The sequence below is a fragment of the Chelonia mydas genome, chromosome 1 (assembly GCF_015237465.2).
Source record: "Chelonia mydas isolate rCheMyd1 chromosome 1, rCheMyd1.pri.v2, whole genome shotgun sequence".
Classification (NCBI taxonomy): Eukaryota; Metazoa; Chordata; order Testudines; family Cheloniidae; genus Chelonia; species Chelonia mydas.
Window position 1 is genome coordinate 193,771,139 of NC_057849.1, and position 14,584 is coordinate 193,785,722.

The 14,584-nt window shown below is 43.3% G+C and overlaps 1 protein-coding gene across 3 annotated transcripts in view; it reads right to left on the reverse strand.

Annotated features, from left to right (window-relative positions):
* LNP1 (leukemia NUP98 fusion partner 1) overlaps window positions 1-14,584 on the reverse strand; it is a 37,781-nt gene that overhangs the window by 21,636 nt on the left and 1,561 nt on the right. The window contains exons 1-2 of one of the 3 annotated variants that reach the window (XM_007061615.4): window positions 13,052-13,319; window positions 3,068-3,307 (exon numbers count right to left, since the gene is read on the reverse strand). The exons of the other annotated variants lie outside the window; for them this stretch is intronic. Of the exons in view, the coding sequence (XP_007061677.2) occupies window positions 3,068-3,217 (150 nt within the window). The 5' untranslated portion in view covers window positions 3,218-3,307; window positions 13,052-13,319. Of the gene's footprint in view, window positions 1-3,067; window positions 3,308-13,051; window positions 13,320-14,584 lie in introns of those variants that run through there. 3 annotated transcript variants of the gene reach the window in all.

Genomic DNA, 14,584 nt, shown 5'->3' on the forward strand with positions numbered 1-14,584 from the left:
TCGCAGTCTGCCTGGGACTTAACTATCTTGAGTAGTTTTGTATCATCTGCAAACTTTGCCATCTCACTGTTTACCCCTTTTTCCAGATCATTCATTAATATGTTAAATAGGACTGGTCCCAGTATAGACCCCTGGGGGACACCACTATTTACCTCTCTCCTTTCTGAAAACTGACCATTTATTCCTACCCTTTGTTTCCTATCTTTTAACCAGTTACCAATCCATGGGAGGACCTTCCCTCTTATCCCATGACTCAGCTTCCTCTCTGCAAAATGGGAATGATAATAATACATAGAGACATGTTGTGAGGTTCATCTCATTAATGTCTATGAAGTATACTAGGATCCTGACATGAAAAGTGAAAATTATTATTTATTTTCTTATAGCAGTTAGCAGTGGGAGTTGTTTTACAAATCTTGGTCCATACATGGCTAGACATAGATATCTTGTATTGCCCATTGCATAAATGACCATGTGCATGCAATGGCAGGACTGCCATAGGAGATTATGGCACACAGTGAATGCATGAAATGGCTAAAGGAGAGGATTCTAAGAAACTACAAGTGCCACTGTTTGGATCATTTTTAGAAACAGATCACAGGCTTCATTTTTCAACCCTGTTCACTGCAAATTGGTCAGGTTTCTAGGTCAGACATTTCTATTCTCAAATAATATACATTGTTCTGAGACTGAGAAACAAAACAGGTGAAATGTATCCTAACTCCACTGAATTGAGATTAATTTATCCAAGGACACTACTAGAAGTGGCAACTCCAAGTCCCACTGAAGTTAACAGCACAGTTCTCATTGATTGGTTATTGTGGCCTCTGGGAAAAATCCCAGTCCTCTCTCTCTTTACTGCAAAAGCACAGAGATCTAGAAAATACTCCAGGCACCTCTGATTCAGGAAACCATCTCTATTCAGCAAAGTACTTAAGCACATGTTTAACTTTAAGTATGATGTGTGACTCCTATGTATACTGTTCTGAGAGAGACAAAACCCACAGGCAGCAAAACTGACAAATTTTTAATGTACTAGGAAAGGTTGTGTTAAACCTATGGTTATATAAATACATTCCGGGTCACACCCTAAGGTGGAGAATTCTCTCAGCATAGCTCAGAGATCAGGATCTGGCCCAAGAATGAACTTGACTGGACAGTTCAAAACTGGTGAATCTGTGTTGCAGCTTTAACCTGTCTCCTGAACTTGACTAAAGTACCAAAGTAGAGTGTTTTTAAAAAAGAAAACCTATTCTAACAATGAAAACCCCCACAGCACAATATACGTCAGAGAAAAGGAACCAAGGATTCAGCTTGGGTGGATGAAATTCAGCAAGGTAATATAGTCTCCATAAGGGGTAAATGCAGAAAATTGCTTGCAAAAATAGCTGGATCTCCACAATACAATAGTAAGCTTTGTTATATTTTAGCATCTTTCATTTAAATGATTCATATATTTTAAGACCAGAAGGTACCATTATGATCATCTAGTCTGACCTCAAGGAGAAGTTATACACGCAGACAGGTGGTGCCAAGGATAGCAGGGTCAGACTTGTCTGATTCAGAATAGTTACAGAATTAGACCCTGATCCTGCAAAGATATAGGCACCTACATCACTTTACATATTAGAGTAGTCTCTTTGAAGTCAGTGGGACTGCTCATGTGTGCAAAGTTACTCAGGTGCTTAAGGCTTTGCAGGATTAGGGTCTTAAATTGATAACATATTTTACATAATTATACTACAGATTTCTGTGCTGGCTCACCCTTATAAAAAGGTGTGTCAGCCCACACTAGCCTTACTGCAGTGTTTTAGGAGATTACTGTCTTTTTTTTTGTAAGTGCAATTTTGCACTCCTTACTCAGGAAAGTCTTCCATTGAAGTCAGTGGGAGTTTTGCCCAAAAAAGGAGAGCAAGTTTGTTCCCTACAGGAAGAAGAACATGAGATGGCTATGCAAAAGCAGTGAAGTAGGAGGTCCTGGACACAAATCTTTCTGGAATACTCCTTCCACATGGGCTTAATCCTTGGCTGCATTCCTGTCATGCGTTTTCGAACAATTAGTCATTTTATTTCTATGTAAAAAGTTACATTAAAAATAAATCTTAAACAACAAAGGATCTATACAATAGCTCACCCACCGAAGCTTGAGCAGAATCTGAGATAATCTAAAAACAACGAGGAATCCTTGTGGCACCTTAGAGACTTCAACAAGAAACTGCAGAACTGGAATTAATTTGCAAACTTGACACCATCAAATTAGGCCTGAATAAAGACTGGGGTGGCTGGGTCACTACAAAAAGTAATTTTCCCTCTGTTGATACTAACACCTTCTTGTCAACTGTTGGGAATGGGCGACATCCACCCTGATTGAATTGGCCTCGTTAGCACTGACCCTGCACTTGGTAAGGCATCTCCCCTCTTTTCATGTGCTGTAATATATATACCTGCCTACTGTATTTTTCACTCCATGCATCTGATGAAGTGGGTTTTAGCCCACAAAAGCTTATGCCCAAATAAATTTGTTAGCCTCTAAGGTGCCACAAGGATTCCTCGTTGTTTTTGCTGATACAGACTAACACGGCTACCCCTCTGAAACCTGAGATAACCTAATCCTATCTTCCAGGACCAAACCCATCAGGGAATAACCCTAAACCCCCCCACTTTCCCTTCATCCTCTTTCACAGAACTCATCCTCATTCAATAAATAATTAAAGCACATCCATTCCCTTATGCTGTGAGCACAGCCCATATACACCTCCAAACTTCCCCTATGGCTTAAACTTTTAAGGAGTGAAAACATTTTGCTCATCCAGTTGAGATACTTTAATTGTTTTTCTGGCACGGAGCTAACTTTCTTTCTTTCATTATAAAGGTACCAGGAGCCTGATGCTGAGAGATGCTGAGCACCCACACCTCCCAATGTAGCCAATAGGAATTGCATTTACTCAGTAATGTGTAGCACACTCATCACCACAGTATCTCAAGATCAGACCCTTGATGAGGCACTTATTCCTGCCCTCCCCACAACACACACACACACACACACACACACACACACACTTCTTACTGGAAGGGAGGCTCTCCTTTCACTAAAGGCTCGCGTCTGTCGTTTCCTGTAGCCTCTACCCTCTTTCTCATTCTCATCAATCAAGCTGTGACCCCAGAAACTGCTCATCCATTTTGCAAAGGAAATGTCATCATCCTCTTCATATTCCATGTACAGACACTCCAAACTGGGGGGAGCGCCCAACCAGACAGGACAGATGTACGTTAGAGCAGACTGCCAAGCAGATAGTCCCACAATGATCTGTCAAAAAGAGGCAAAGGGGCTGTAGTTTCAAACACTCCCTGCCAAATTAGCAAAAAAAACAATCCGACCCAATGCAGCCCTAGGCACTGCTTATATATAAGCCAATCCTTAGTAATCTATTTTAAATGAGGTTTCTTTTAATCTTTCCATTACAGAGATGCCCAATGTCACACAGCCTGGAGAGTGGCAAGGAAAATGCGTGTCCTAATTCAAATTCATTGCTGCTGAGTGCATCAACTGTCAATAACAATGGAGAGTTGCCCACAAAAACATGCCTGGAAGGTGCACGCTCTGATTTGAAACAGGCTTGTAATTTGGAGAAGGAGAATGGATATATTGACAGTGGTCAGAAACTGGCACAGCTGTTTATTGAGGCTTAACTGACTTTATGAAATAACTTTTGGCTCTGTTCTTCCAGCTGGTATTAAAAAATATTCCCTGCCTGGCAGGAAGCAGGGCTCTTCCGAGACATCTTTTTTATGATCTATTGTGGGGGAGCAATGTCAGACAACATGAAGTGACATTGGTTCACAGAATCTTAGAGTCTAAGGCCAGATCACTCACCTTTCACCAAGGTCACTTCATCTCCCACAATCAGGGCTAGAATGGGCTTAGTACTGCTCCAGTGCACAAAGAAATGAAGGGCAAGGGTGCAAAGAGCATTAACCTGCCCACTTGAGCCCTGGGCCAAGCACAGTCCCCGTGTTCACTGCGCTCCTGGCAAGCGGGGACTGAGCCTACAGAGCACAAACAGTGGCACTGCATCCATCCATTCTAAATGGCTACTACTCAAGGGCTCAAATGGTGCAAGGACCATGTGTGGTCCTTCTGCTCTGGGGTGAGTTTCAGCTTCTACAGAGAGATCGGCCCAAAACCACAGTCTCGCTCTACCTGGGAGTGTAGCATGCTGTCTTCAAATACTGTACTGAGTACCAGTCGCTGGCGCACATGTTAACTGTAGGCAAATCTGCCATGGGATGCCCTTGTGCTAGAGGCGTGTATAGGAATGAAGTCTGACAAAGGAATTGCAAGCGCTAGTAAAAGGATCTCTGCGGTGACAGAACTGTTTGAAGGCCAAAGCTGCCTCCCCAGATGGGGCAGAACAATTGCTGGGCCCTGTGGGCCTGATTCTGTGTCGCCCTGGGCCTTGTGTAGTCATTTACAGCAGTTCAAACTGAGCAAAAGGTGGGTTTAAAACACAAGCTGCCATTCTGATTTGGTAGCATTTTACATTCCCTTTGCACTGGTGTAAAGGGCTGCACAAGATGCAGGACAATGGAGAATCAGGCCCTAGAGACTCCCTGTGGAATTGTCCAGTGGGGAACTAGGGGCAGAGACTGCTGTGGGACTCTGAGTCAGAGTGGCTACATGGTCCACTGCTTAGGGCATTAGTCTAGGACTTGGGAGACCTGGATTTGATTCACTGTTCCACCATAGACATCTTGGGTGACCTTGGGCTGTGTCTCATTTCCCTGTCTGTGTCTCATTTCCCTGTCTGTACAAGGGGGATAATTGCACTTCCCTACCTCATGGGAGTGTTGTGAGGATAAATAAATTAAAGAGGTGCTCAGATACTTTGGTGATGAGGGGCCTTAGATAGAAAGGCAAGGTGCTGTATTTTGAGATAGAATTTGAAGGACCAGAGGAATGAATATATTTGCAACATCTGTGCCTTTCCATCTACATGTGGGTTATAGACTACACTGGTTCATTGTGTGGATGCAAAGCCTTCCAAAGGCATCACAAGTGTGAGTGATGGCAACCAAGAGTTGGCTGCGGTGCCTTTTGGCCTAGTATTGATGGGGCCTATGGGTTACTGGGAAAAAAATATCAAACTACCTCAAACCTCCTGAATTGGACTTTTGAGTTTGAACGACTCACACTAAGAACTATATACCATCAGCATATTTATTTGCGTACTTGGATGTCTCAGGAGACATGTCAAGGCTCATTCATTAACATGCTATCTCAATCTCACATACTTCCCTAAGCTTATCTCACTCATTCTCAGTAAATATATAAAGATTTAAAATATTTTTACTCAGGCACTGAAAGAGACAACAATACAGCCGGGGCCTCAGGCACAGGGTTTCGTGCTTGGAAAGCCGCTTTCCAAGCTTGTGTACTGTGATAGCCATGGAAACTACTGGCCCTTGTTCTATACAGGAGAGGAGGCTATCCAGGGTGGTGGCAGGCTCGTGTGTGTGAATACTTGACGGTCAAAAAAATATGAGTTCACCCAAAAAACAAGCAGCACTTGAACAAAAGTTTTCAGGTTCTGCAAAATACAGTTCAAAATTTAAACCACACTGGACAAATTCATGGCCCTTCATTGTCCCAGTAGCAGGCAAGACTTCTCTTTTTAAATGTGCGCTGTGTCACCCCAGAGCTGTCCTGTGGCCATCAAGGAGAAAAAGATGTAACTCGTCATCTGGAAAACGAAATACGTAAATAGCAGAGCAGTGTGTTCACAACTACAAATTCTTTTTGTACCTGTGGCGAATTGCCTCATTGATAAAGTAAGTCAAATATGTTTAATAATTATGATTTGTTGTTATTATTATTATTGTTGTTGTTAATAATAGTAATAATACTAATAATTCTCTTCGGGGCACTTGAGTTCCCCAGAAATAATTTGCTTGCTGTCTTGGGGTTTTTTTTGTAGTACAGTAATTTATTCCTAGTACTTTGTCAGAAACTCTGTTTGCAATGTTCTTTCAGAAAATTTTGATTGTTTTTATGAATTAATTTTTATTGGGTCCAAGATTTTTGGTTTTCCATGTGTCCTGATGATGGTTAAATATTCATTAATTCATTGAGCTGATGCCTTTACCCATGGCAACAGGATTATTAAAATACCGTACGTTACACAGACAAAGTTACCCAGACACAAATTTGCAATCCTTATATCACATAAAAAATCCACTCACTATGTGTATCATATCATTAACATATATGCTTGTGAAAATTTGGTTATACTGTTTGGATGTATTTTGTCTATTAATTTCCCATTTTGATATTAACTTTGATAAAATATTCAATTTTTTATAGATTACACCTTTTTTATGTACAAAATATAAATGTTTTTTCCCTAGGTGACACATGCAAAAATGAAAAATGAAAGTTACAACTCTGCTTGCACAGCACACTATTCCTTTTGCAACCGCAGACAACCTGAGCCCCCTGTTTAAAGATATCTTTTCTGACACCCAGATTGCCCAGTATTATGCATCTGTAAGAACCAAGTCAACATGTATGTTGAATGGTGCCATTACTGCCTATTTCCAAGAGTTTCTTGTGAGACAAATAAAGACTGAAGCCTTTTCTCTTTCTGTTGATGGCTCTAATATGACAAAAACTTAGAAAAAATGAATCCACTGACAGTGAGGATTTTTGATATCCAGAAACATCTTGTGACAACACAGTTACTTGACTTATGCCTCACTACTGGCATTCATACAGCCACTGCAAAATAAATCTTTTCCAAAATTGATGGGAGAATGACATCACATGAGATACCATGGGATAACGGTGTTGGATTTTCTTAGACAATGCCAGTGTAAACATGGGTACGAATAATTCAGTTAAGACACTGCTTCGAAATAAGAATGCATGTGTGTATTTCATGGGATGTCCATGCCACCTCATCCACAATACCGCTGTGCTGGCGCTACACAGTTTTCTAAAGTGTCAGAATTTGATGTTAAAGATCTATGTATTGATTGCTACCATTAGTTTGACAAAAGAACAAAATGACAGTCATTCCTGGAGGAGTTCTGTCATGTCTGTGATGTTGAAAACCCAAACCCCCTCCCACATCCCCTCTGACACCCCAACCCCCTGTCCCAGCCCAGATCCCGTACCCAGCACCCAAACTCCCTCCCAGAGCCAGTACCCCTCCCGCACCCAAACTTCCACCCAGAGCCTGCACCCCAAACCCTCTCCCGCACCCAAACTCCCTCCCAGAGCCATAGGCAGGTGTGTGTGGGGGAGCGGGACTTGGACCCATTCTGGGCATCACCAAAAATCATACAAACCTGCCGCCCCTGCTTTCAGGGATCTATGACAGAGGTTTATTTGTTCTTTTACCAGGGTCCTACCATCCTCCCAGTGTTTAGCACCACTAACAAGTTTCTGCAGAGGGAAGATCCTTATATATACATGGTAGATGGGGTGCTTTCTACTTTTGTGAGAAAACTTCTCGGAAAGTTTATTCAGGCACAAGTGATCAAAAATGCTGTCTCGTTTACAGATGCAGACTTTGCTAATTCTGACAATCAGCTTTGAGACACGTCTGTTTGTAGGTTTGGTCACAAAACAGAAGTTGGAAGATAGTAGTCCTCTTGCAAACAGGGGCGCCATTGGGGGGCAGGGGAGGCTCTAGCTCCCCCCCCCCCGATTTTCGTACCTGAGATCTGCTCACAGCGCACACTCAGCCCCAGACAGCGCTCTTAACTGCAACACAGCTTGAGTGTGATATGTGATGAGTTCTGTGCTGCTCCCAGCTTCTGCCTTTGGGAGTTTGTTATAAGCAGAGGCCAGGTGATTAAGATAACAAAAGGCTTGTCATTAAATTAAGTTAAGGATCCTTAGATGATCCTGAAAGCATTGCCAGGCACTCCAGTTAAAAGATAGGAAACAAAGGGTAGGAATAAATAATGAGAATGGAGAGAGGTAAATAGTGGTGTCCCCCAGGGATCTGTACTGGGACCAACACTGTCCAACATATTCATAAATGATCTGGTAAACAGTGAGGTTGCAAAATATGCAGATGATACAAAATTACTCAGGATAGTTAAGTCCAAAGCAGACTGTGAAGAGCTACAAGGTATCTCACAAAACTGCGTGACTGGCCAAAAAATGGCAGATGAAATTCAATGCTGATAAATACAAAATAATGCACATGGCAAAACATAATCCCAAATATACATATAAAACGATGGGGGTCTAAATTAGCTGTGACACATCAAGAAAGAGATCTTGGAATAATTGTGGATAGTTCTCTGAAAACATCTGTTTTTTGCGGCAGTCAAAAAAGCTAACAGACTGTTGGGAATCATTAGGAAAGGGTTAGATAATAAGAAAATATCATATTGCCTCTATATAAATCCATGGTACGCCCACATCTCGAATACTATGTGCAGATCTGGTCGCCCCTGCTCAAAAAAGATATATTGGAATTGGAAAAGGTCCAGAGAAGGGAAACAGAAATGATTAAGGGTATGGAACAGCTTCCGTATGAGGAGAGATTAAAAAGACTGGGACTTTGGAAAAGAGACGACTAAGGGGGGATATGGTTGAGGTCTATAAAATCTTTACTGGTGTGGAGAAAGTAAATAAGGAAGTGTTATGTACTCCTTCACATAACACAAGAGCTAGGGGTCACCCAATGAAATTAATAGGCAGCAGATTTAAAACAAACAAAAGAAAGCATTTCTTCACAGTCAACCTGTGAGACTCTTTGCCAGGGGATGTTATCAAAGCCAAAACTATAACAGGGTTCCAATAAGAACTAGATATGTGCATGGAGGATAGGTACATCAATGACTGTTAGCTAGGGTGAGCAAGGATCCAACACCATGTTCTGCATGTCCCTAGCCTCTGTTTGCCAGAAGCTGGGAGTGGGTGACAGGGGATGAATCACTTGATGATTGCCCTCTTCTGTCCATTCCCTGTGAAGCACCTGGTATTGGCCACTGTTGGAAGAAAGGATACTGGGCTAGATGCACCACTGGTTTTACCCAGTATGGCCATTCTGATGTTCTTATATAGAACTGGGATATATCTTCCCCCGTGCTCTGCCCGACTAGATCCCACTCCCCTCCCAGAGTTGGGATAGAACCCAGGAGTCCTGACGGGGTCTCTCTCTCTGCAGAATTAGTAACAAAGTAAGAATATACATTAAAATTTTAAAACTAACCAGTGTCCCTTAAGTGACTTACCACAAGATGTCAGAACACGTTAGTATTAGAGCTGAGTGGGTCTAATATTTATTTAATTTTCTTTCTTGTATATACAAATTAGATACAGTGCTCCTGTCAGCTAATTGCTAAGTTATCTGCCAAAAAAATAGTTTTCAAGTGTCTAAGTAGGCCCACAAATCACGGTTAAAGTTGTGCCCCCATGCCAAAATCTGAAATGGCGCCCCGAATTGCAAAGCAGAAATTATTTTGTGCAGCCAGAGCATTCTACGCCCGTGCCAAGTATGCACGGGAGAAGCTATCTTTGAATGATGAAATGTTAAAGATGGCAGCATTTCTGAATTTTGATATGAAGGAAAACTGCACTTCTAAATATGTTGAACACTTTGTTGGCAGAAAGCAGCTCATGTTCAGTCTCTCTCCAGCTGAGATAGAGAAGTTGTAACAGGAGTTTGTTGATTACCAGTTGCTGCAAAAATCAGATATCCCTCAGCGTGTATGGCAGTGGTCAGCAACTGGTAGATCGCGATCGACTGGTTGATCCTGGAGCCTCTGCCAGTTGATCGCGATTTCTGGTGCTAAAAGTCCGGTGGTGCAGTGGGGCTATGGCAGGCTCCCTGCCTGCCCTGGCCCCATGCCACTCCTGGAAGCGGTTGGCATGTCTCTGCAGCCCCAGGGGAAAGAGGGGAGACAGCTGCACGCCCTGCTGCTGCCCCCGCTCCCACCCCCCCAGCGCCGACTCTGAAACTCCCATTCGCTGGGAACTGTGGCCAATGCGGGGGCGGCACTTGTGGTCCCCAGGGGGAGGTCTCCGTGTTAGCGGCCCTGGGGGAAGGTCTCCGCGCGCTGCCTGTGCCCACAAGCACCGTCCCCTCAGCTCCCATTGGCCGCAGTTCCCAGCCAATGGGAGCTACAGAGTCGGTGCTGGGGAGCGGGGGCAGTGGCAGCGTGTGTGGCTGCCTCTGCCCTCCCAGGGCCCGCAGAGACATGCCAGACACTTCCGGGAGTGGTGCGGGGCCAGGACAGGCAAGGAGCCTGCCATATCCTCACTGCACTGCTGACCAGGAGCTCCCTGTGGTAAACGCCTCCCGGCTGGAGCCAACACCTCACACCCCCTCCTGCACCCCAGCCCGGAGCCCCTCCTGCACCCAAACTCCCTCCCAGAGCCCACACCCCTCCCCCCCCCTCCTGCACCCCAATCCCCTGCCCCAGCCCGGAGCCCCCTCCTGCACCCAAACTCCCTTCCAGAGCCCACACCCCTCACCCCCTCCCGCACTTCAATCCCCTGCCCCAGCCCAGAGCCCCCTCCTGCACCCAAACTCACTCCCAGAAACCACACCCCTGCCCCAGGCTCAGCTCGGAGCCCCTTTCCACACTCTGAACCTCTCGGCCCCAGCCAAGAGCCTGCACCCCCTCCCCCACCCCAACTCCCTGCCCTTGCCTGGTGAAAGTGAGTGAGGGTGGGGGAAAGCGAGCGATGGAGGGAGGGGGGAATGTAGTGGGCGGGGCCTCAGGGAAGGGGCATGGTAGATCCTGGGTTCATCTTAAATTAAAAAAGTGATCTTGTGTGTAAAAAGGTTGAAGACCGCTGGTGTCTGGGATGACGCAACATGACAGACTGACCCAGATAACGCTACTGTGCAATGCAGGATGGACACTGTATGGGCATATCTTAGAAATGTCAAAAGCACTAGTGGTCTTCTCAATTTCCCATTACTGTCCAGGGTTGCTAGACATTTTAATTTTACCCCACTCAAATGTGGGAGTGGGGAATGGGTTCAGTCTTGTTCAAAAGAATAAGACACCATTTAGACCAAATCTTGGACTAGACTGGACACTGTCCTCTATTATCCAAGTAAAGCTGGCAAATCCTGAGCCACGTTTCGAGTTTGAGCTACCAAAAGAAGTTATAAAAATAACAAAGGGGGGACACATACAATATAACAAAGCACATGAATAAAATGCGACACCAAATTAGATATTAAAAGAAATGTGGAATCTGAGTCCTTTTTCTATGGTTTTTAGCTTCAAATTAATTAAATTCAATTTAATTATTTTATTTATTTTTATATTAATTGAATGTGTTGTTTGGTTGTGTTTTATTTTAATTAATTTATTTTGGAATCTGATTATTTTAGTTTCCTGTAAATATAATATGAGCAATAATATATAAACCAAATAATATTTGTACTGTAAAGACACTAAGACAAGGTGATATGCAAAATAATGTTTTCTTTTTTGTTAAGTTTATATAAAAACAGTTTATTTTTGAATATATCTCTTGTTCTGTCCACTGACTTTGTGCCTAAACCAGGGGTTATTAGTTCTGGTCCTCACAGATCTCCAACCCTCCAGGTTTTTGCTCCAACCGGCAAATAATTGTTTTTATTAAAATCCACTGGTTTGCATTGCATATAGAATTCCCACGTGCTCTAGACTAATATGAACTAGGACATTTAAGTGTTTCATATGCAATATTAAGCTGTGTACATTTTAAAACAAACTATTAAGTGCTGGTTGAATTACAAACCCGGACTATTGGATGTCGCCAAGGACCAAAGATGAGAGCCCCTGTCTTAAGCAATGACCTAACACACCACCTGGAAAGTCTCACTCTTTGGTCTTGAATCTCACTCTTTGGGTCTGTAAATCTCTCTCTTAAGCACAGCCAACCCTTGGCATCTCAGTCTCAGGCATCTGCTTTTCTCATTATGAGGAGGGAGAAATCAGTCTAAATCCTTCTCTGCCTACCACAGAGATCTCTCTGCATGTACTGGGGAGCGGGGAGGTAAGGGGCGAATTCTGTGCTGCTCAAGCGCACCATGAGTTGGCAACTAATATTGTTTTATGGCTATATGCCAGTGCATACTTGGTTCAAGGTGTTTAGTGCCAGCTTCTAAAGGGGAACTGACTCCTTTTCAGTGAGAGTCCAGTCAGTTTTCTTGTCTACAGAATCACTAAGGGAAAGACAGAGCAGGAGTATGTTGACCAATGTTTTGGTAGGAAAGAAAAGAATGGAGAAGAAAAAAAACAGTGGTTACTGCAACCTGGTCAGGGAAAAAACAGAGAGGGGTAATAAATACCCTGTCATGGTGATCATGTCAATAAGTGTCATAACACATCAGCACAAAGGGGCAGAATAACGGTTGCATGTGCAACCTTCATTTTGGTGTCACCTGACTTTCAGGTGTTTCACTTTGCAACCTTAACATACTTTGATTTTTTTGGACACACAATAGCAGATTTAAAGGTAGCCATCCTGCAGCAAAAAAACTTCAGGACCAGACTTCAAAGAGAAACTGCTGAGCTTCAGTTCATTTGCAAATTTGACACCATCAGCTCAGGATTAAACAAAGACTGTGAATGGCTAGCCAACTACAAAAGCAGTTTCTCCTCCCTCGGTGTTCACACCTCAACTGTTAGAAGAGGGCCTCATCCTCTCTGACTGAGCTAACCTTGTTATCCCTAGCCTGATTCTTGCTTGCATATTTATACCTGCCTCTGGAAATTTCCACTACATGCATCTGAAGAAGTGGGTATTCACCCAGAAAAGCTTATGCTCCAATACGACTGTAAGTCTATAAGGTGCTACAGGACTTGTTGCCGCTTTTACAGATCCAGACTAACACGGCTACCCCTCTGATACTTGATACTTTGATCTTTGTAATCGTTGGCACTTTTGTTTGGAATAGTGATAAAAGTTCTTTAAATAGCTCATTTCTCTCCCACCTATAAAGAAAGCCAACAAGTTACCTGCAGGGTGCAAAATGCTTAGTACAGCTGAGCAAAAAATAATAACAGAGCAAACTTTTCTATTTACCCTTAGGTGAGTGCTCCAGGTAAGCAAGCGGAGGCAGCAATGGCAAACTTTCCACTCCCTCCAGTCAGACCTCCAAGCAGGGAAGTACCATCATCATCCATGACCAATGGTCCTCTCCCACCTCTGAGAGTGTCAAGCAAGCAATCACCAGCATCATCATCGTCTATGGCATCTGCTCCCCTCCCTCCATTAAGAACTCCAGACAAGGAAGCTTCTTCCTCCTTTTTCTCCTCCTCCTCGACCACAAAGGTTTTTCTTCCTCCATTGAATGCTTTAGACAAGAAAGAAGCAGTAACAATCAAACCCCCTTTTCTCCCTCCATTGAGTTCTTTCATCGAACATGCAGAATCAACAGCATCAGCAACAAACTTTTCTTTTCAGGTGAGTGCTCCTTTCAAGTCAATAGCAGTCCCAATATCACCTTTCTCAGGGGAAGGTGTGACATACCCTGGAGTGCAATCCAGATTGTAGAACCCCTGTGTCCGCTTTAACTCTCCTGCCCAGACTGTCTCTTACACTGCTATGCCAGTGAACTGCAAACCCCTCCAGGCTCTGTTCACTCAGTCATCGGTGTGCACAGGCATACCCAGCTAAGTTGCATAAAGGCTCTCCCGAGCCACTCATGAACTGTATATAGGAAGACACCAGCAAATTCCCACAACCCCAGCCTTACACCCCAGATCAATGTAAGCCCATTTATTGGTTTGCCACTTCTTCAAAGGGTACTGCGCATGCCCCAGCCTCTGTAATCTGGGCAGATCCCCCAAGCACTTAAAACAAACTCACTAGTTTAGACTAAACATCAAAATAAGTTTATTAACTAAAGAAAGATAGAGTTTAAGTGATTAGAAGTGGTAGGCATAAAGGTCAGACTTGGTTACATAAGAAATAAAAAAGAAACATGCATTCTAAATCCTAAACTTTATCAGGCTAAGCAAGATTTCAATCAAACAGTTTTTCTCATCTTACTGGATGTTGCAGGCAGTTTTCAGTTCACAGTTCATATTAACTAGACAGCTTTCTAGTTAGGTCCATCCCTTTCCCCCAGTTCAAGGAGACGTCTCTTTATCTTCCAAACAATCTTGCTTCCAGGTATAGAGATGGGGGAGGAGAAAGCGATATCACTGTCCCTCATTTATACTTTTCTCCAGGTGCTAGAAAAATCTATGCTGTGTCATGGGATTAGGCTGCCCCGATAGTGTACATGCTCAAGCAACTGTTTTTGTTTGCAACTCTGCTACTCGAGAATAGCTGGTGATGGTCGCTTAACACCTGGCTACATGTTGGTCACTCTTCTGTTATCTCTGAGGAGCTAATCTGTGGGCATTTCCCAGATTCTCAACCTATTTCAGTAACCAACATATAGCAAAATCTCATAACTTCATATACAATGAGGATACATGCATTTCAACAGGATAGTAATGTGCAACAGATTATAACTTTCCAAATGATACCTCACAAGGCATACTCTGTACAAAACATATCATAATCATATAACAGTGTTGAATAGGTGGGTACAGGGGGTACAGTATG